The sequence below is a fragment of the Gorilla gorilla genome, chromosome 4 (assembly GCF_029281585.2).
Source record: "Gorilla gorilla gorilla isolate KB3781 chromosome 4, NHGRI_mGorGor1-v2.1_pri, whole genome shotgun sequence".
NCBI lineage: Eukaryota > Metazoa > Chordata > Mammalia > Primates > Hominidae > Gorilla > Gorilla gorilla.
In genome coordinates, this window is record NC_073228.2 from 81408175 (window position 1) to 81432307 (window position 24133).

At 39.4% G+C, this 24133-nt stretch overlaps 1 protein-coding gene and 1 non-coding gene across 2 annotated transcripts; both read right to left on the bottom strand.

Annotated features, from left to right (window-relative positions):
• Positions 1 to 1091: 1091 nt before the first annotated feature.
• Positions 1092 to 23163, bottom strand: LOC101143460 (putative coiled-coil domain-containing protein 144B). Its single transcript, XM_055385975.2, is given in 7 exon segments — positions 1092 to 1270; positions 3305 to 3571; positions 3573 to 4142; positions 5386 to 5459; positions 7544 to 7792; positions 20375 to 20445; positions 22683 to 23163. Coding segments are annotated over 7 exon segments (1716 nt in total). The 5' UTR covers positions 23027 to 23163; the 3' UTR covers positions 1092 to 1129.
• LOC115932997 (U6 spliceosomal RNA) lies at positions 21517 to 21624 on the bottom strand. Its single transcript, XR_004069059.1, has one exon. It is a non-coding gene; the product is annotated as a U6 spliceosomal RNA (small nuclear RNA).
• Positions 23164 to 24133: the final 970 nt, after the last annotated feature.

Below are 24133 nucleotides of genomic sequence, written 5' to 3' on the forward strand. Positions count from 1 at the left end.
AGGTACAGTGTCAATGTAGCATGTAGCTAGCTTCCTTTTGTAACTCAGCAGATATTACGAGAATTCCAACAAAACTGGCTTAAGATGTGTCATCAAACTAAAGGCTTTAAATAGACTTTAATTGTGAAATAATCAGTACACTCCTGGTCTAACAACTTCTTTTATTAAAATGAGTGCATGCTACATTACTTTCTGGGTATGACAATTGTACTATTTCCTCATTGCTAAGGATTTAGGCTATCTCCAACTTCTTGATATTACAATGCTATAATAAATATCCTTATACATAAGTATATATGTAACATATATAAATATCCTTAACATAAATATATCATATATACTTAACATTATATATATTGAACCTATTAGCCTATTGTATGTTACATACTACATGTAATCAATGTCCTTAACACATATGTGTATGTGTTTACACAAGTCATATTTTCCTGTAGGATCTTGTCCCAAAAGTGAAGTTGTTCGGTTAAAGAAGTGACATATTTGAAATTTTGATACATGCTACTAAATTACCCTGCAAAAAGGATTCATCAATTTCATTTAACAAGTGTATGAAAACGCCTTTTTCTTCACATTTGCCAATACTTCCTATTTTTTAAATAAAATATCAATATGATTGGAAAACATGGTGTCTCATTGTTAGTTTGCATTTTTCTGATAACCAAGGAAGGCTGAATATCCTAGTAAAAGTATAAAATCTGTTCATCATGAATATTAGCCCAAATTAGGATTCATTTCATAGCACATAATTGTCTCCTGTTTTTTGTTTTTGTTTCTGTTTTTGCTTTTTTTTTTTTTTTTTTGAAATGGAGTTTTACTCTTGTTGCCCAGGCTCGAGTGCAATGGCATGATCATGGCTCACCACAACCCCCGCCTCCCAGGTTCAAACAATTCTCTTGCCTCAGCCTCCTGAGTAACTGGGATTACAGGCATGCACCACTACACCTGGCTAATTTTGTATTTTTAGTAGAGATGGGGTTTATCCATGTTGGTCAGGCTGGTCTTGAACTCCTGACCTCAGGTGATTCACCCCCCTTGGCCTCCCAAATTGCTGGATTACAGGCGTGAGCCACCACACTTGACCAATTGTCTCCTGTTAAACGCTGCTATAGGCTTACCTGTCATGCTCTCCATTTTCCTTCCTAGGAATCTGCTGATTTAGTCCATCATCATCATTGCCAACAGTAGTACCATCAGTTAGGGTTCCTGATAATTCTGTGCTATTACTTCTGTGCTTCTCCATTTCTTCTTCAACCTTGAGTGAGAGTTTGATGTTCAGGATGATTGTTATTGCTTTATTCGATACAAAGAACTTTTTTCTGTTTGCATTGATTTCATCATCACTTGACTCAGTTTAATTATAATTTTAGTCATTAAAATATTTGGTGCTTACTTTAATTTTATCACATCTGGAACTATCATCATATAATTATAATTATTATAATTTTATCATCAACATTTTTGTAAAGTCAGCTTCATTTCTGTTTCAATGAATGAGACAGAATTTTCCAAAATTTCAACCAGGGCCCTTCTTAATTTTGTGCTTTTATTCCCAACCACCCTTCACTATGTATTATGAATTTTTACCTCATTTGACTGGCACAAACATGGAAATAAGAAGATAAAGACACAAAGCGTGTCTTCTTCTGTCTTTGCCACTTGACTTTCATATTAAACAGCCAGATTGAGAGGATACAACACTGTGGGGTTTCAGGAAAAGAAAGGAAGCTTTCCCTTTTCTGCACTAAGCTATTCTTTTCCCCCACTAACTTTTGTCTTTTTTTTTTTTTTTTTCATTTGAATCCTGGGATATCAAAAAGGTGAAGGTGCTTACTGAAATACAAGTCTGCCACAACACAAAAAGCAGAGTGAAACTGCTGAGCTAGGGTGGAATTCTGGAAATGAGATGCTTCCCAAATTTCACATTCAATAGCCATAAAAGTTTATAGCTGGAGGATATACAGTATAAGAATCTACTTTAGCTCACTCTCTATTGATAACTGGGCTAAAGCCAAAAAAGATTAAAATGATTGATCCAAAGCCCCTAAAGTGCCATTACCTAGCATTTTGTGGCACCAAAAGAGACAGTACAATTCCATAATGCTGAATCAGACAAATTCAGCAAATTAATCAGATAGGTTAAAAGTGTGACTTGGGTAAAATAATTTAATGCCTTAGAGGAGGGTGGGAGGCCTGCCCTAATCAATGTAGAAGACTCAGCTTTCTACTTTGGCATCATATACTAAGTGTTTGGCTGAGCATTTATGCTACTTACATGGAAAAAATATATATGCCAAAACTTACTGTACTTTATTAAGCAACATAACATAAAGGTCTGATTCAACAGAAACAGTGGAGAGTAGTTATATTAACAAATATATTAAAGTGTATACACTTGTTGTTGAAAAATATTTAAAGTGGTCATGATGCAATTCTAAGTTCCAACAGTTTGAGTTAAACAGATAAACCTGAAAAGCACAATAAACAGATTCATTGGCCAGGAATATTTGCTGCAGCTCTCAGGGCTGGATACTTTTTTTTCTTTTCTTTTTTTTTTTTAGTAAGAGATGAGGTCTCACTATGTTGCCCAGGCTGGAATGCAGTAGCTATTCACAGGCACGATCCCACTACTGATCAGCACAGGAGTTACTTATGACCTGCTCCATTTCCGACCTGGGCTGGTTCACCCTTCCTTAGCAAATCTGGTGGTGCCCCGCTCCCAGGAGGTCACCATATTGATGCCGAACTTAGTGTGAACACCTGATCGGCATAGCACACTACGGCCCAGAATGCCTGGCCTCAAATGATCCTCCTGCCTTAGGCTCCCTAGTAGCTGAGACTACAGGTGTTTGCCACCACGCCTGCTAGATACATTTTTATATCTCTTCTTAGTCATTGCTTCCTTTCTACTGTATTCCCATCTTATTGTTAGACACAACTCATCTTTAAGTCGGTAAAAGGAAAAAGCCCTCAAGCTCATCACATTTCCTTTAGCGATTTTCTTGACGCCTCTCCCGGTTCTGAAGGTCACATGATATATGGCTAAATAAGTTTCACAATCCATACGCCACTTGGAAGACTGACAGAGAGACTTAGGTCAATTAAGAAACAAAGATTATGAGAAAGTTTTCCTAAACTCCTATTACTTAGAAATCATCTGTTTCTACACACAATTACAGATTTAGACAACCAAACTGTATGCTTTTCATATGCTTTTCCTAAGCGGAAAATCAGAATGGACCAGATAATTGAGAGAAAAAACAAAGAGTGGCAGCAAGTAAAACCCTACCTCTTTATGAAGTTGAACATTTTCTTTCTTCAAAGCCAGGAACTCTTCTAATGTGTTGACCTCATTCTTAAACTTTTGCATGTCTTGCTGTAATTCTTCATGTAGATATACTTCTGATGTTCTGTCAGAATCTGGTGGTAAAGAACTCAGATTTTCTAATTTAGGTTTCAGGCTTTTATAGTTATTTGTACTGCCACTGTCACTATTTTGGTTCATATTTTTTGTCATTTGCAAATCAAACTCTTGGTCTTCTTTCATTTCAACCGTAAACCACTTCTGGGTTCCTTGCTTTCTTAGTGCTTGCATCATTATGAAAGTTCTTATCTGTACTAAAAATATGTCCAATGCCTGGTTTGTTATCATTGTCGCAGTCTAATTTATTTGCATGTAAATGAAGCTTAGAAGATGACTGGCAAACATGTTCCTGGGACCCAGAGTATGGATGATAGTATGGATGGATGATATTTTTGAGACTGGGTTCTTTTTGTTCAGGAAATGTCTCGAATACCACTGAGACAGATATTTCAGATGCATCTTCTTCCTCACAACCAGGTATGTTATTTGTCAAATTAAAGGGAATATCCTTCACATCTGTTCCTCTTGTAGAGTTATCAAGTAGTGGCTCTTCCTCAGGACAAGCCAGAATTTTGTATTTTTCATAAATTTCACCAAACCTCTGCTTTAACTCATTTATGATAAGTTTTAATTGGTTTTTCCACTCTAATTTGCCTTGTTCAATCCGCATTTCCTCAGATTTTTGCACATAAGGAAGTACTGGATATATAGGTATATCCTCTCTATCACAATCCTTAGCCATTTCTGGTTCTTGAGACGTTTTCTGCAGATGCAAAAGTGGAAGATTAATTTGCTTGTTTTGTTTCTTGGGTGTCTTCTCTGTTGGGCTACATGTTTTAAAAATAGCTTTGTCCTTAAACAACAGGTATGAACAAAGAAAACTTCACAAATAATTAAAATGAAAATTTAACTGTTAAACTTCTTCATCTAGGTTTAGCTACTCCCAAATCACTGGCTTGTAACTAAGAAGTTAAAAAAAATTGTCTTAGCTGAAAGGAGGAGAAAAATATGAACCAGCAAACTTAACTTTGTCACTGTTTGTTTGGAATAAACTTAATTCATTATGTGTTAAATCTACCAAAAATGAATTAGCAGATGATTTCTAGTGTTACAAAGGCTTCCTCACTTGAAAAGTGAGCCCCTACAGTACATGTAAGTACTACATATTACTACATGTAAGTACTATATATTACTACATGTAAGTTCTATAGATTACTAACTGGAGGGTAGGCAATCTTCAAATTATTAGGAGCCCGAATCAACACCAATCAGAAAGAAAAGCAAATTCTTAAGTTTTAATTCAAATTATATACTGTAACATCATAGGGTTATATATCTAGACTATCTTCTTCAGTTCAGTTCTAATATATACTACGGTCCCCTAATAACACTAACTAAAACTTTAAAGATAATTCTTACTAAGTTTCTGCATCTAAAAAGTTAGAAAGTTATTGTTTGTACCCTAACACCAAAGATCCCATTCTGCAAGGTATGATTCCCTCAATAGGCAGTTGGGTTGATTTCATAACCCCACTCTCACTGAATGTAGACCGTGAAGTCAATGAAAGGCCACATCTTAAACCTAGGTATTAGTAACTGACAATATAAAACTGCAAAATTTGAGCCACTGGCCATGATTACTCTTATACCATGAATCCAACTCAGTGGCCATCACTGTTAAATTGTTCATAATTTCTGTTGCTTAATAATATAAGTCAATAATTGACATTACCTTCTTTATCCCGTAAGAATGGAAGAGCAAACAAAATTCTGGAATGTTTGCCTCTACTCCAAGGGTAAAGATTAACTATAAGTTATGATAGATTCTAACAATATTGTGTTTTATAACTAGTTTAAATGTATTTAAAATTAAATATTAAGTAAGGATCTATTGATTCTCAAAGGCTAGTCTGAGAGGTAATTTCATTTGGGCTAGCTTATATTATTAAAGCAAAGAAAAGAATATTAAACCAGAAATTTAGATTTTAGTTTAAATGTTTCCACACCTGTGGCTGCTTATTTTCGCATCCTTTAAGTCTTTCTTGCTCTTCCTCTGATGTCAGCTCCAAGTCTTGTTCTGCTGCAAAATCCAAACGTTCAGTTAAACTACTTAGAACAGTTAGATAAAAGACATAGTCTTTATAAAAATAGATTTTAACTTACATTTCATTTTATTTCATAAATTGAGAGTTTAAATGAAGCTTGATCTTTAGTGGAATACTTACTTCTTTAAGAAATACTTCTAATTCTCCAAAACTTCAACAAACCACTTTCTGGGAGACACTAGATGCCACCAGGTTAAAGAAATACAATCATGTGATTGAAGAATCTGTGATTCACTCACAGATTCATCCACCCAACATCAATGAACAAAGCCATCACAAACAAAACAAAATTTTGGAATGCAGTAGCAATATTATCAGGCAATGCTGCATACTGTTCTCCACTTCATAATAGTACCTCATTAATGACTTCCAAAATGACTGTGGACACCTTTATTGGTGTACAACCTCTTCCTAACATCTGAAATGGTTCCCTGTATTATTCTGACAAATGTATTAATATTTTCATCTTTTAAAACAGACTGCTAAAAATAAATAAATAAAATACGTAAAATAAAAAACAGACTGCTAGGTGAAGTTGACCCTCATCCTCATCTTTCCCCAGGTAAACAGGTATCTAGGTATCTCCTTCCTTAGGGCTGTCCTAGAACTTTACTGATTTTTCTACTGCATCTCCACCACCCGAACTGTCAATTATTGCTTTACATGTCTATTCCCTTTGCTCCTTGACTGTAGGGAACAATCTTGAAAATCATCTTTGTACAAAGAGTCATTATCTATTTTACTCAGCAATTATGTATTGAGTCTTGCTATGTGCTAGGCACTAGGATTTAAAGAGTGAAAAGAAAGCATGTCAGAGATGACTTTTCTAGAGATCCTGCCCGAGCTGAGGCTTAAAGAGTGAGGCTAGCCTAATTAGAAGGGGTAGGGGACAGGAAAGAGTGAGAGCATGACAGGCAGCAACAAAAGGCAGAAAGAGGCCTGAAAGAGTATATGTGTTTGCCTGCAATCGAAGGTTGGGTCAGCAGGACAGGACCAGCAGTTCAGTAAGGCCAGAGAAAGGGCACACGGGGGAAAGGGCTAAAGATGGAGAGCTGAGCAGAAGTCACATTATGAAAGCCTTATGTGTAATTTTAAGATGCTTGGACATTAATGTTCTCAAGAGTGGTCCCTGGTCTTATTTGCATTGGTGATAGAACACTGTCAATGCCAAAACCAACATCCCTAGCGAACACATTTATTAACGCAAGGTGGTAGCTCATGTGGACACAGCCAAGGAGATACCATGCAGCAAATTCTCAATAAGTCTTATTAATTACTGACTTGGAAAGTCAATTCTATAATACATAAAGTCATAGAAACGATAGGAAGTCACTTAATATTTGCTTTTGGAAGATGTTTTTTTGTTTTTGTTTTTGTTTTTTGAGACGGAGTCTTCTTGCCCAGGTTGGAGTGCAGTGGCGCAATCTCGGCTCACTGCAACCTCCACCTTCTGGGTTCCAGCGATTCTCCTGCTTCAGCCTCCTGAGTAGCTGGGACTACAGGCGTTCACCACCCTGCCCGGCTAGTTTTTTTTTGTATTTTTAGTAGAGATGGGGTTTCACCATATTGACCAGGCTGGTCTCGAACTACTGACCTCATGATCCACCCACCTCGGCCTCCTAAAGTGCTGAGATTACAGGTGTGGGAAGGTGTCTTTTAAATTATAGTGCATATAGTTATAACTAACAGCTGTGAATTCAGAGCTGTAAAAATAAAGCAAAGAAACCACATTGTGTTTGAGTCAGCAATCTTTAGGTCTCTACTAAGTTATCCTAAATATAATCCTGTGTTAGTCCCTAAACATACTTAGCCCCTATATTCTAAATATAATCCTACTTCCTAAAGAAAATCATGCTTTCCCCTAATTCTCTGTTATCTAGATGTTGCTTTGGTTAAAGGAAGAACACAAATATCCTGCCAAAAGGTATTCTGTTCAGTGCAAAAGGTGAGTAAACACAAAGCACATTTTACCAGAAAAAGTTTTTTTAAGTCAGAACTATAGCTCTATGCAGCCAAGCAGAGGCACTCTAGGACTGAATTCTCTATGCTTCTTTGTTACCTTCTTTGCTCTCTTTGTTTTCTGGTAGCTGTGATTGGCACAGGTCATGGAGAGTATCATTCCCTGAGAGAAGTACAACTCCAGTGTCCATCTTTTCTCGTTCTGTTAAGTTCATCTGTCCCAGTTCTTTGGTTGCTGACTGATTTTCAGGCATTGATGGTGATACAGATGGACATTTATCATCAACTTTCAGATTCTTGGATCTCTGACAAGTCTCATCACTAAGGGTCAAATTAGTAGGATGCCAATCTGAAAAATCCGAAAATGAAGTTTTCATTTTTAGGATGTAAATAACACAATAATTTGACTAACTTGTATACATGCTTTCTTCACAGAAACAGTCCCACATCCTGCTCTCTCCCACAACACACTATGCATTCAGGCTTATTATATTTTACATGTCCTATGCTTACAATTCATTCAGGTAAGTTTAATTAACTATCATCTCTCACTTTTCTACATTTTTACTGTTTGCTGTTACTTACTTTTATTCACTCAGCAGTCTCTATTACATATTTTGCTTTCCATTAAGATTCTTCGTGAATATACATTTTTTAAAACAGAATTTAGTCTAACCATTTTAAGCTTAAATATACATGACAGCATTGTATGTATGTATTGTGGAGACACAGGATTTACAAAAACTCATAATAAATATACTTTTAAAACTATTTTAATTATAATGAGATGGTCTTTCCTCAATGCACCACTATCTTCAGAATTTCCTTTCAAATACTTGGATAAACTTCATACATTTATTTGCAAAATAAGAGCTGTAAGGGCTCTAACTGTTCCCATGTGAGAACAGGATTAGTCTAGGACCACACTAGATCCAAATAGCACACAGTGCCACGAGACAGGAAAGGAATACATAACAAAAATATTTTCCTTTTTACTATATAAACAAAATTGTTGGGATTTAAATTTTTTTTTTTTTTTTTTTTTTTTTTTGAGACGGAGTCTCGCTCTGTCACCCGGGCTGGAGTGCAATGGCGCGATCTCGGCTCACTGCAAGCTCCGCCTCCCGGGTTCACGCCATTCTCCTGCCTCAGCCTCCTGAGTAGCTGGGGCTACAGGCGCCTGCCACTACGCCCGGCTAAATTTTTTTTTATTTTTAGTAGAGACGGGGTTTCACCGCGTTAGCCAGGATGGTCTCGATCTCCTGACCTCATGATCCGCCTGCCTTGGCCTCCCAAAGTGCTGGGATTACAGGCGTGAGCCACCGCGCCCGGCCTGAGATTTAAATTTTTTAAGACAAGTGAAAGAAAAAAGCCAAAAACACATAAGTGAAACTTTAAAGTCCATTTCACCATAAAGGGTGCATTTATCCACAACCACATATGTGGTTTAAAATGTTGACTCTCAATTATGATCTGAGAATCCCTGGAGTTCAAGATCCAGATGAGGGGCCAAGACGTCAAATAACACAAAATGTTATTTGCCATTTTCACTCTCATTCTGTTTCACGTGTACAGTGGAGCTTTTCATAGACATGGTGTGTCATAACATCATAGCTCTAATGGTGAATGGGTCATACTTCTAAAGGCTATTGGAATGTATGGCTGCGCGTGCTTGTTTTTTTTTTTGTTCGTTTGTTTGTTTTTTGAGATGGAGTCTCGCTCTGTCACCCAGCCTGGAGTGCAGTGGCGCTATCTCGGCTTGCTGCAAGCTCCGCCTGCCGGGTTCACGCCATTCTCTGCCTCAGCCTCCCGAGTAGCTGGGACTACCGGCGCCCTCCACCACGCCCGGCTAATTTTTTGTATTTTTAGTAGAGACGGGGTTTCACCATGCCAGCCAGGATGGTCTCGATCTCCTGACCTCGTGATCCGCCCGCCTCAGCCTCCCAAAGTGCTGGCATTACAGGCGTGAGCCACCACGCCCGGCCGCATGCTTGTTTTTAAAATATTTTAGTTTTTATTTCTAAAATAGTAAATATCAAAAGACACAACTGACTTAAATAAAAGCTCTTTGGAATTTGCAATAATTTTTCTTTATTTGAATTATTTATTTATCATTATGAAGAGAGTTTGAGATCCAGTCATTTGATAGAAAACCAGAGCTTCCTGTGTCAATAAGGACTGACCTCAAAAATGTAATGTGACCAGACAAAAGAAAGTTGCAAAATATGTAGAGTGTAAAACAATTTATATACAATTTTAGGACATGAAAACAAATTCTACATATTATTTATGACCATACACATATGTAATAAAATGTTTTAAAAGGGAATGGACATAATAAATTCTTAATTCAGGGTGTTGGTTACCTCTAGGCAATAATATTTAATCATATAAAACGAACCCCAGGCCAAAAAGTTTCAGAATCAATGTTTTAAAAGACTGTGTCCACCATATAGTTATTAAGGGTAATTAATTGCTTTCTTTGTTTTTGATAATCAAAACACACACACACACACATGATTTGCTGACCAGAATATCTGACTGGCTTAAAATCATCAGTATAGCCACACTATGATGAAATAATTAAACTTAAAGCACAACTAACATATTGGCAAGTAAAGTTTGTCTTATCTGATAAGTTTTGGTGCTGCACGTTCACCTTATATTCTTTCCACCTTTCTAATACCCCACTCTTCTTTTGAAGTATTATCTCATTTTACCACCCTCCATCATATCCACTTGCTCCTTTTCCCTTCATTTACTCTCTATACTCTCTGCCTTCCACATTCTTTATTCCCCCTTTTACTCTTATCCTCTTCCTTCTATCCTGACACTGCATATCTAGGGTTCAGTACTATCCACAGTTCCAGGCATTCACTGGGGGTCTTGGAACATATCCCCCATGGATAAGGGGGGAAAACTGTACATTTTGTTGTGTAGGTCTATGGGTGCTGTGCTGTGTTATGTGGCAAAACACAGGGAAGAGACCAGGGACAAGGATCTTTGCAAAGACTTTTCAGCTGCCAGTGGAGAAGAGCTCGAGGGAGATCAATGTACTCACTCTCCCTAATCCTCTTCTGGGGCAGATGCTGGCAATGTTTACTGAGTTCTAGCTATTTTCCCTAGCACAAACAAGGCTCAAATTCACCTCCCATTTTACCTCCTACGGACAGAACCACTGGAAAGATCACTCCCTTAAAGAGCTTTTTCACTCTGAGCCACACCGTTCATTCAGTGAGAAGCTTAAGAAGAAACACTGCCACAGTGGTGGCGGGTTGCCAGGGAGTACTACCTGGTATGAAAAATATATATGAACAGAACTATCAGCTCACTCAAGCTGTCAGAATGTGCCAACAGTTGTTACTCTCTCTGGTGAAAACAAAATTATCTTTCATTTATTGTAAAGAAAAACACTGGCATTTCCTATGACAGAGCATTTAGTTGTAGATGAGCCATATTCTAATAATATAGACTGTTTTCAAGCTCATCCCTAAAAGGAAGAGAACCAGAGAGGAACATATTTATTCACCTGTAGTGTTCACTGCCTGATCTTCTTTTTAAGTGCAAGGTAAGTATGCAAGACTTTGTGATTCTAGTTTTATAAAGTCCAGCTCTTGAGATTATCCCGTCCCATTGCTAGAGTCTATCTGGACCCATCTCCTAGAGCACGATGGTCCAGTTAGTGCTGTGGAATACTGCATGATGCCATTTTTCCCCACACTCCCCGTTACGTGGCAAACGTCTACAGAAATCACGCTTTCTCAGCACGTCAAATCATATGCCATCAGATCCTGTTCTGATGAACACAACATGAGGAAAACAAACGCAAGGACAAAGAACATCTAAAATGACAGCATCAAATTACCATGGAACTTTATTGTTTAAATATTCAAAAAGATATCCACCACTGTTTTATTCCAACTATATGACTAGTCTGGAAAAAGCAAAACTACTGAGACACCAAAAAGACCAATGGTTGCCAGAAACCAGTGGAGAGGAAGAGACGAAACAGTGGAGGACAGAGGATATTTAGGGCAGTGAAACTATTTTGTCTGTGATACTACAAGGGTATATACATGCCATCACACATTTGTCCAACACCATAGAATGTACAACACCAAGAGTGAACCCTAACGTAGACTGTGGACCTTGGGGGTGATGTGTCTGTCAAGGTAGATTCCTCAACTGTAACTCTGATGAACTCTGATGGGGGGTACTGATAATGAGGGAGGCTATTCATATGTCAGGGGTCATGGGGAATATGGAAAATCTCTGTACCTTCTCAATTTTGCTGTGAATCTAAAACTGCTCAGAAAATAATATTATTCATTTTAAAGCACATACTCACTGAACTTGCTATTACCCTAAATTATAAAAAGACAGAGTCACCTTGAAAATTGCAAATCACTAAAGATCAAGGTAACAGAATATGAGTACTATCTCCCAAATTGAAGCATATAAAAACACATAAAGCAATTAATTTTAATTGTATACTTAGGCAAAAAAAATTCACAAAAATGATTGAATATCTGATCTTATTTCATAATTAGAAACAGGGACTTAGTACAATATGAATCAAAACTGGTCCATCCATGAAAATAAAATGAAAGACAATTTGTATTCTAATTTTAAATCAGAACTTATTATGCCTACTTTATCCCACAATTTTACTGAAAGGTTAATCAGATAAGAAGGACAGATTATAATTACTTAATATTGCCATAGTAACTTATGTACCAATACCTGTTAAGTATTCACCAAATGTCAAAACTGTAAGCAGCCTTGCTATTTAATATGAATGATGCAACTGAAACCAGTACCATGTTATGGTCTATCGTATTATTTGCTATTATATTATATAAAATTTTAAGATAACACCAAAAATTTACTCAGGGGCATAGCTGCTGGGCAGCAAAGATTTCATATAGCAGGCATGAGACACCCATCCTTAGAAAGGCTTGCTTGCAAGGCTAGTCCTTGGCTGGTGTTTGGGACCTTGAATTTGGGAGGGTTCCCAGCATTCCCTAACTTAGAAGAAGGGAGTGGCTCACTGTGCCTAAACTGTTTGTGCAAATGTGGTTTACTATGAACAATTAATTTCCTCCTGGGAGTCTAGAGTTTTGTTACATGTGAGGGAGAGGAGAGGTGGCCTATGTGACTAGCCTCCATCGAAAACATGGGTGCTGAGCCTCTAATGAAACTCTGGTAAGGTAGACAACATTGCACATGTGTCGTCAAGATTTGAGGCTGGGGGAATTAAGCATATCCTGCTAGCTACACAGGAGATGACTCCTGTAGCTTGTGCCTGGCTTCCTCCAGACTTTGACGCATGCACCTTTTCCTTTCTCAAATGTTGCTTTGTGTCTTTTTGCTGTATTAAATGTAATAAATCAAAGCCCCAAGTATGACTACCTGCTGAGTCCTGTGAGTCCTTCTCAGTGAATTACCAAACTTCAGTGAAGGGGGTCTTGGGAACCCCTGATACAATTGCATTATACAATTTTTTATTGTTTAAGTTGATGTGTTACATGTGACTACAATCAGAAGGTAATTTCACAGAATACCTTTCGCTAATCTGCTTATTTTTTATTTTTTGACATTTGCCTTGGAGATTCCTGTACTTCTATATCCACTGGACTAAAGGCATTAAAAATGCATGAAACAATGATGTCAGAAAGTAATTTCAAAAAGCAACAATCCTATTTTAACCCAATTAAAAATAGAAAATCTTAATGACTGACAATATATTCTGCAGTATAAAAGTTTCTGGAACAAAAAATTATAAGATCACAGTCAATTTTCTCCCACTAGGTAGGATTTAATTCATTTTTATAATAATTGTGCAGCAGGCCAGGTGCAGTAGCACACATCTGTTGTTCCACCTACTCAGGAGGCTGAGGCAGAACGATTGCTTGAGGCTAGGAACTAAAGCTGCAGTGTGCTATAATCACACCCGTTCAAAAAAAAAAGTCCAGGCTGGGCGCGGCGGCTCACGCCTGTAATCCCAGCACTCTGGGAGGCCGAGGCGGGTGGATCACGAGGTCACGAGATCGAGACCATCCTGGCTAACACGGTGAAACCCCGTCCCTACTAAAAATACAAAAACTTAGCCGGGCGCGGTGGCGGGCGCCTGTAATCCCAGCTACTCAGGAGGCTGAGGCAGGAGAATGGCGTGAACCCGGGAGGCGGAGCTTGCAGTGAGCCGAGATAGCGCCGCTGCAGTCCCGCCTGGGTGGAAGAGCGAGACTCCGTCTCAACAACAACAACAACAACAACAAGTCCAAAAAAACCCTGCAAATAGTGGAACTGATCAGTAAGGATTAACAGGACTTTTAACTTATCTGGCCGGGAGAAGAGACATCTTATGTATAGATGGTTAAAAGTGTGGTAATCCAATTGACCACATATTCTAGTTACATCACAGATTACCAATTTCTGAAGAAATGTAATACCAGAAAAGCACTTCACATTTAAACTATGTCAGATAAAACAATTTGTATTTGACAACCCAGAAGACACTTAAAATCTTGGCAGACCATCATCATCGTGTCATTGTGGTGCAGATATAAAGAAGTGCATTTGAAATGTGTTCTAATAGTATTTTCTTTAGGAATGGAATTCAAAAGGAAGCAGTAAAGCAGAAATATCACAAGAGGGTAAATGAAAAGGGAACTGCACTAACAAAAGGAGTCAGGCACTGACTTTTCTCCTGATGTGACCAAAACCCCAAGTACTGAGAATTGCTATATTCAGCATTTCACTTTATATATTTCTCCAGGACATTATATTAGTTTCCTGCAATAAAATATTTTTAAAATGTCAGTTTGTCTAAACTGCTGGCCTGTAAACTATTTCTAATCAAAACCTGAAATTGTGTCACAACATGGCTGTATTATGATTCCATGTCAGATGAAGGATATATACGTGCATCTGGTAGTGGCTTCCCATTGTTGCTGTCAGATGTTTGTTTGGGAATGCATTCAGAAGAGCCTATCAAGGACTTGAGTACCAAACAAGCATTTCCACAAAAAAGCAGGTAAGAAAGACTACACTTTTCCTCACATATGACCTTAGGTTTAGACAATTCTAGGAAAATGGTGGTACATTAACTCACCAGTCTTGACCATTTTCCCTGATCCTGTACAGGGAGCTGCTGCAGTTACAAAAGTTAGGTAGGATCTTGATAGGTGTATTCTTCCACATTTGAACATCAGAAGTACTGATCACATAAACAGCGAACCCCACAACTCTATGATTGTTCTTTAGAAGACAGTGCCACTGAAGGCTTTTAAAAGGTTAACTCACTTTACTTTTTAGTAATCTGACTGGTTAGAATTGATACTCCCTCCTTGAAATTCTCACCTTTGTAAATTTTTGCAACATCACTTTATGATTCCTCTCCTCTTTTTCTTTAGCCACGGCTCAGGCTTCTTTCCTAATTCCTCTGGGAAATGCTGATATTCCCAGGGTTCTGTCACTGGTCCTCTGCTCATTCTATACCTTTCCCATCATGGACAAGCTCACTCAGATCTACAGCTTTGCCTCAGTTATTCCAAGTCTGCAACTCCAACCTCAGAGTTCCATCTCCAGCCATAAAAATTTTTCCAATTACCTACTGAAAATATCCCACATGGACATTTCAGTAAACTCAGCAATGCAGAGAAAACTGTTAGTCGTGACTGCTGACCTGCTGCTCTCCTCTATACACCTGAAAACTGCCTACTCCCTCATGTCCAGGTTAAATGCTAGGGCACAAGCCAGAAACCTGAGAATCATCTGAGATTTCTCCCTATCCCCTATCTTTTTACATTCAACAATCACTAAATCATATTAACTGTACCTCTTTTCTGCATCTGCTTTATATTTCCACTGTGACACGTTTATTTTATGTTTATATTTCCTAGTTAAACATGGGCTCTTAAGTAGTGGCTTTTATAGGGAAAAAACAACTATTAATGTTATTTCTTAAATAAAAAAAAAGTAGGCCGGGCGCGGTGGCTGACGCCTGTAATCCCAGCACTTTGGGAGGCCGAGGCAGGCGGATCACGAGGTCAGGAGATCGAGACCATCCTGGCTAACATGGTGAAACCCCGTCTCTACTAAAAATACAAAAAAAATTAACCGGGCGTAGTGGCGGGCGCCTGTAGTCCCAGCTACTCGGGAGGCTGAGGCAGGAGAATGGCGTGAACCCGGGAGGCGGAGCTTGCAGTGAGCTGAGATTGCGCCACTGCACTCCAGCCTGGGCGACAGAGCCAGACTCCGTCTCAAAAATAAATAAATAAATAAATAAATAAATAAATAAATAAATAAATAAAAAGTTTAAGTAAAATAAATGAAAAAGGCATCATGCCAAGAAAAAGACCAACATTTTTAAATGAATAACTGAGCTCCTTAACCTTACTGATTTCACCATGGATGGGTGAAAACCTTACAACAGACTGACACTAGTCTGAGGACAGCACAAGGAAACTATAGCTCTGATAAATGCAAATGTTTCTTTTGTTTCCCTGTCTCTTTATGTGGTTATCTTCCAGCTGCTCTCCATATGAGGGGTCAGCAAACTACAGGCCATGGAGCAAATCCAGTCTGCCTTATAGTTTTGTAAATAAAGTTTTACCGGAGCTCAGTCATGTATATTTGCTTGCCTTTTTATGACTGTTTTCATACTTCAATGGTAGGGTTGAGTAGGAATGACAGACCACACGAAAAAGCCCTGTACAGAAAATGCTTGCCAATCCCTGCTTTATACCATAACCAGATTGCCCTAATACTCAAATCTAATCATGTGACTCCCCACTCCAATGAGTTCCTACAGTAAACATTGCTGTCTCCCTACCCAATAGCGATTCCCTGTTCTGTCTTGCTGGAGAAACACGCATCTATTTGGATATTTATCATGCCAATAGCCCTCCCCACTCCAAAAGAAGAAATGATTATTCTAAGCTCATCATAGTAATTACATTTGCTTCCCCAGTGCCTGGTTTACGAATGAGCATGTGGTAGGACCCAGCCAATCAAATGTTACAGGAAGTCAACTGCACCCTTCTGAGTCTTCTCCCTAACTAAAAGAAACATGTAAAGAAAAGCCACCCTTTCAGCCTTCAGATATTGTCGGTGAGACCATGATGTTTGGAGCTGTTGCTAATTAGTCAGCCACGAAAACAGACATGAACAAAACACCGTGTTATCACTGAACCATCAAAACAACTCTGGTCCCTACTGTTTTAGCCACTGTTAGTTAGGTCATCTAGTATTTACAGCCCAAAGCATTCCACCTGGTAAATTTCCCATGGCCTACAGGAAAAGTTCTACTCATTTCTTTCTTTTTTCTTTCTTTTTTTTTTGAGACAGAGTCTTGCTCTGTCACCCAGGCTGGAGTGCAGTGGTGCGATCTTGGCTCACTGCAGCCTCTGCCTCCAAGGTTCAAGTGATTCTCCTGCCTCAGCCTCCTGAGTAGCTGGGACCATAGGCATGCTCCACCACGTCCGGCTAATTTTTCATGTGTATTTTTAGTAGAGACAGGTTTCACCATGTTGGCCAGGATGGTCTCGATCTCCTGACCTTGTGATCTGCCCTCCTTGGCCTCCCAAAATGCTGGGATTATAGGCATAAGCCACCATGCCCGACCCGAGATCTACTCATTTCTATAGTATTAAAAAGTCTGGGCAGGGAGTGGTGGCTCACGTCTGTAATCCCAGCACTTGAGAGGCCGAGGTGGGTGGATCACTTGAGGTCAGGAGTTTGAGACCAGCCTGTCAAACATGCCGAAACCCTGTCTCTACTGAAAATACAAAAATCAGCTGGGCATGGTGGCTCGCGCCTGTAATCCCAGCTACCTGGGAGGCTGAGGCACGAGAATCACTTGAACTCGGGAGGCGGAGGTTGCAGTGAGCCAAGAGAACGCCACTGCACTCCAGCCTGGGTGACAGAGTGAGACTTTGTCTCAAAAAAAAGTCTGTCATGAGCTTGCCTTAGGTATTCACTTCATTCCCAACCATTCACATCTCATATGTTTTGCACTGGCAAAACTGAACTGCTCATAAACCTTGCAAAGTTCACTCAAGCATCTTACTTTTGCACTCGCTGCTCCTTCTGCCAAACACACAATCTTCTGCCCACATCATCCTTCTGCCTCTTTACCTAGAAAAGTTCTACTCACTCTTCATGCTTACCTTAAATCTTACCCACTTTTTTACAGCTTTCATTCCTCACCACATAAAGCGCCTGGCACATATTTAACATAATAAATGAACACTATACGGTTCCAGAGGGCATCTAACACAGTAGTAGGCACTGAATAAATAATTCATCAAATAATTAAAGTGACAATGATAATAACAAGCTCCTGGGTTTTGTTGGTTTGTTTTTTTTCTTTTTTGAGACAGGGTCTCACTCTGTTACCCAGACACAAGTGCAGTGGCATGATCATAGCTCACTGTAGCCTCAAACACCCAGGCTCAAGCAATCCTCCCACCTCAGCCTCCCAAGTAGCTGGAAGTACAGGCACCTGGCACCATGCCCAGCTAATGTTTTATTGTTTTTTTAAAAATTTAGTAGAGATGAGGTCTTGTCATGTTGCCCGGGCTGGTCTCGAACTTCTGGGCTCAAGTGATCCTCCCATCTCAGCCTCCCAAAGTGGTGAGATTACAGGCATGCACCACTGTGCTGGCCCCAACAGTATTTTTAAATGTCTGTATTCTGTAACATTAGAAAAAACATGCTTAGTACTAAAAGACATTTGATAATTATTTGTTAAGTGGACAAATGAATAAATGATTTCCTTGAAAATTCTGTTGAAAAAAACACAGAAATTAAATAGAGAAAGCTCTATTCTATTATGAGCACCTCAAAGACCAAAACTATGTCTATTTCATGTTTGTCTCCCATAACGTGCAAAACCTAACTTAGAGAAGTTCTTTGATTAATATGTACTAAATTAAAGTGTCCTCTTACAGTTCAGATTGTCCAGTGCATTAGGCATCATATCTTGGAAGCACAGAAGCATTTTTTGTTATTGTGAAACATTTTTATACTTTCATTATAATTTGTTGAGCCTAGAGTTGGGCTATTTGAATATTTATTATGATAATCTTTTGGCTAATGGTAACAGCATATCTTGTTCTAACAAAATTACTGTTAACATAGCAATTAACCAGCAGGTAGAAAAACACATCTTGTTCTAATGAAGTAAATATACCTCATTCGATTTCAAATTGGGGGAAAGTCAATAATAGTGACACCTTGTTGGTTTATAAGTATGTAACATGACCTGTTCTTCTCAACAAGGAATTGCTTTTCTGACTTCTGCACTCAGAAGGTATCTTTAAAAAATAATTTCCCATTAGTATTAGTGCACATTGGGTATGTTTGGCAGGGTTTTGTTTGTGTTTTTGTTTTTGTTTTTTTCTGAGACAGGGTCTCACTCTGTCATCCAGGTTGTGATCATGATCACAGCTCACTACAGCCTTGACTCCCAGGCTCAAGCGATCCTCCCATCTCAGTCTCCCAAGTAGCTGGGATTACAGGTGTGCACCAAAACACCCAGCTAATTTTTTATTTGTTTTTGTAGAGATGTGGTCTCACTATGTCACCCGGGCTGGTCTGGAACTTCTGGACACAAGCGATCCTCCCACCTAGGCCTCCCAACTTGCTGGGACTGCAGGTGTGGGCAGCACACCTGGCCATTTCACAGTTCTTATTGCCATTTGTTTATGGTGCCAGAAAGGTATTGCTGAGTTTTCAGTTTTGAAACTAATTTCTTTTTTTTAGTGACACAAATCACTATGTAATATAGTTAGCCTTTGAACAACACGGATTTGAACTGCAGGGGTCTACTTATGAGCAGCTTTTCTCCCACCTCTACCACCTGAGACGGCGAAGACCAATCTTCCTCTTCCTCCTCCTTAGCCTGCTCAACTTGAAGACTATGATGAAGAGTTATATAATGATCCACTTGCATTTAATGAACAGTAAGCGTATTTTTTCTGCCTTATGATTTTCTTAACAGTTTATTTCCCTAGCTTCCTTTACTGTAAGAATACAGCATATTAATACATATACCATACCAAACATATCTTAATTGACTGTTTATGTTATCAATAAGGCTGCTGGTCAACAGTTAGCTATTAGTAGTTACGTTCTTGGGGGAGTCAAAAGTTATACACAGATGTTTGACTGCAGAGGGAATCAAGCATCCCTAAATTCCACATTGTTCAGGGTCAATTGTGATTGATATTCATTTACTAAACATAAGTCATTTATTTTAAAAATTAAATAGAAGTTCCAATTTCATAACAAGTCTAATTCATTATAATGTGACTATAAAGAAAACATACAACTTACTAACTCAAAAATATCTTTTTCTTGGCCGGGTGCGGTGGCTCACGCCTGTAATCCCAGCACTTTGGGAGGCCGAGGCGGATGGATCACGAGGTCAGGAGATCGAGACCATCCTGGCTAACACGGTGAAACCCCGTCTCTACTAAAAATACAAAAAATTAGCGGGGCGGGGTGGCAGGCGCCTGTAGTCCCAGCTACTCCGGAGGCTGAGGCAAGAGAATGGCGTGAACCCCAGGGGGTGGAGCCTGCAGTGAGCCGAGATCGCACCACTGCACTCCAGCCTGGGCGACAGCGAGATTCCGTCTCAAAAAAAAAAAAAAAAAAAATCTTTTTCTTATTTATACAAAAATATCACATAGGATTTTAGGGACCATAATTAATTTTTTTTCAGACCAGATTGTTTGAAAAAATAAATGACCTACAATTAACTTTTTAAATAATTGTGACATCTAACCTACCAAGAAATCTAACCTATCAAGAAAGAAATAAAGATTTTTTAAAACTGCTCTTTCATGATCAAAACTTCCTTACTCTTACTTCTTTTTTACCTATGGTAGGACCACCAAAAATAATTCACTATCAGAAGTCTTACCTGGATTGTTATTTTGAGGAAGACTTTCAGGTGTCTGTTTTTCCTTATATTCAGGAACTAGTTGCTGAATGCTATGGATAAAATGTAATAAATGAAATTACTATTTTAAAACAAATAAAAATACCAAATATATTAAATTTTTAGAGTATTTCAAACAATATCAGAGTTAATATCAGAACTTTAATTATCCCATAAACTTCAATTTGTGAGTTCTACCAACTTCTCTTTAAGCTTCTGAAGAAGAAAAAAAGATGAAGTACTCATGAATTGAAGGGAGTATAGCTCAGTAAATTAACTCACATTAGCTTGGCATAATGGAAAGCGTCCTAGCTCTATTACCAGCAGCTATTTATTCTCTGACAAGTTGCTTCTCTTAGGCTCAATGTATTCTTCTAAAAAGCAAGGATTTTACTGCCTTATTTCACTAGGTTGTTAAAGATTTAACAAGAAAACGTTTTGTAAATGCTCAGAGAAACAGTGAAGCAATGAAATAATTTGTTCTTGAGCTTTATTGCGGAAATGGTTTTGGAATCACAAATAAAACCCAATGTGTATTTTTTCCAGAGTTTCTAATATTCAAATGTTGCAGTTTTCCAAAACTGTTATTAAGTTCTAGTTTTATTAGTTCTATTCTTTGTGGCTTATAATTTGGGGCATCACAGCTAGTTCATAGTTTGTAACTAAATTTACTTATAAATATATTATTTCATCAAACTAGATAGCAACACTGTCCACTATTACTGAGCTCATCAATCACGCCAAGGGGAGAAAGCTAATAGATGTCAAGACCTAGCTTGGACTACTGTTCCATACAGACTCAAACTCTGAATCGGCAGATCTTTGTTAGAAGGATGTTCAATCCCCATGTTCATCTCCAACTGACATGGAAAACAAAATTCTACTTTTTTTTTCAGTTCCATGAAAGACATGCAAGTTGACATTCTCTCATTTCTGAGATACATACTGACAATATATTTGCACACAACATCCCACGTGTTACTCAGCTCCATTGATCACCTTACTGCACATTTTTGTAGTGAAAAATCACAATTTTAATATTAGGTGATGCCCAGTTTGCTTTGACTCACACTGTGTCTTCAGAACTAGTCAGCAAATAGTCAAATGAACTTCTAGTGACTGTGCAAAATATGGACCACTTCAAAAATCTGTGCATCATCCTTATGCAGGCAGGGGCCATGCTAATTTCTCTCCATTTTGTTCCAATTTTAGTATATGTTTGCTGCTGAAGCAAGTTTTGTTTGTTTGTTTGTTTGTTTGTTTGTTTTAGACTGAGTCTCGCTCTGTCACCCAGGCTGGAGTGCAGTGGCGCGATCTTGGCTCACTGCAAGCTCCGCCTCCCGGGTTCCTGCCATTCTCCTGCCTTAGCCTCCAGAGTAGCTGGGACTACAGGCGCCCACCACCACGCCCGGCTATTTTTTTTGTATTTTTTAGTAGTGACGGGGTTTCACCGTGTTAGCCAGCATGCTCTCAATCACCTGACCTCGTGATCTGCCCACCTGAGCCTCCCAAATTGCTGGGATTACAGGCATGAGCCACTGCACCCTGCCAAAGCTCTCATTTTATACATGGATATTCATGAGTCATGGATGAGACTTAGCTCTGTTAAATCCAACTAACATACTTGAGACTCCGAATTCTGGTGATGGCTTCCTGCCACAAATCTGGGAAAGGATAATATGGGACATTCCACGATCTAAGAAAAGGGTCCTCAGCATACAGATCTGGTAGCAATGAAAAAAGGAAACTCATCTCTTTCTGCAACGTTATTTGAATTGAACCCCGAGGGCCTAAAGGATAACTTATCATGAAGGTCTTAGCTAAGTCTAGGCTGAGACAAAACATAACAGGCGGGGTTTCACCATGTTGGTCAGGCTGGTCTCGAACTTCTGACCTCGTGATCTGCCCTCCTCGGCCTCCCAAAGTGCTGGGATTACAGGCATGAGCCACCGAGCCCGGCCAACATGAAGTTCTTAAGGATGGAAGGAACCTGAGCGACAGTAGAATATGTCTGCTGTATAATAGGTATTCAGCTTATGTTTGATGAATAAATTGAGAAAATGGATAAACACAGTTGGGAAGTGCAATATTTTTAAAGAAAACTCCTGTAAAGTAGACCAACACTTTTGCAATAGTAATAATCATCTATATTTGATCCCGTCTCACTAAGAGGCCTGGGCCCCTGACCCCTCTGATGTTTCCCCATCGCGGGTGCCGTGGGGCCTGCGGGCACCAGAAAGCCAGTGTCCCCGACAGGACGGCGCGCCCGCATCCTTCGCCTGGCCATTACCTCTTCTTCCTATCCCTCTTGTCCACGCCAGTGTCTCCAGGAGCCAAGACGTGCTCCACCCCAGGGACGTCGCCCGACCGGGCAGCTCTGTGGAGCTCGCCAGGATCTTCCAGGCGGACATCGTGCTGGGGCTGGTCTAAGGCGCCCTCACCGTGCTTGCTCTCGCTGCCGACGCTGTGTTTCCACCAGCTGTAGGAGAAGCCCGAGGACCACTGGTCCCCCGGGTAGCCCAAGTACCACTGGTCCCCCTGGCTCCCGACGCTAGCGGTCTTCCTCGTGGCGTAGACTGCCGGCTTCGGAGACCCCTCAGCCCCTCCCCGCTTTTCTCCACCCCAGGAGGCCATCAGTAGCGAGCTACTGCCTCGGCCACAACCTCCCAGCAGGATAGCCCGCGGTTTCCAATCTGCGAAAGGAGGACCGCCAAGCCAGAAATGCCAAGCCAAGCGATCACTGCCACGCCAAGCCAAGCGACCACCGCCAAGCCAAGCGACCACCGCCAAGCCAAGCAGCCACCGCAAAGCCTCGCAGGTAAGGCCAAGCCACGCGGGTCAGAAATTGCCTCCAGGTAGAAAGCCAAGGCAATTATAGGGTTCTTTTCACTTATGTCCATTTTCCCAGGGATCACAATCATGTACTTCCTGAAATAAGTTATTTTATGTATCTTGTCCACTTTCTAGTTACTCACAGTGGGAGGATAAGTCTGGTTCTTGTTATCACATTATGGCTGAAAGTGGACATCCACACATGTTCAAACAAAGCTTTCAACATTTTACCGTTAACTGTGATATTATAAATGTTCCCCTTAATATTGGGGGCAAGCAAGGGTGCTTGATACCACCATGTCCTTACAAAATGATACTGGAGTTCCTAGTGAAAGCAGTAACGCATAAAAAAAATGAACATTGGAAATGAAGGAAAAAAAATCTGTCATCATTTGCAGTTTGCATGTTTGTCTAGATAAAAATCCCAAAATATCTACACAAAAATCCTAAAGTATATACATTTAAAATGAACCTTTAAAAAAATGTGATTGCATAAAATACTACTAATGATAGCAACAGAAAATGTAAAGTACCCAAAAATAAAGCTAACCACAAATAGAAAAGACCTCTATAGAGAAAATTATAAAAACTTTACTTAAAGAAATCAAGGACTTAAGAGACATACAATGTTCATGGATCAGAAGATTCAATATTGCAAAGATGAGAATTCCCCCCACTTGATACACGGTTTCAATGGAGTTAAGATCAAAATTCTAGCAGAGCTTTTTTGGTACTTAACAAGTTGATTATAAAATTATTATAATCTGGCCAGGTGCGGTGGCTCACACCTGTAATCCCAGCACTTTGGGAGGTCGAGGCAGGCAGATCACAAGGTCAGGAGATCAGGACCATCCTGCTAACATGGTGAAACCCCATCTCTACTAAACATACAAAAAAATTGGCCAGGCG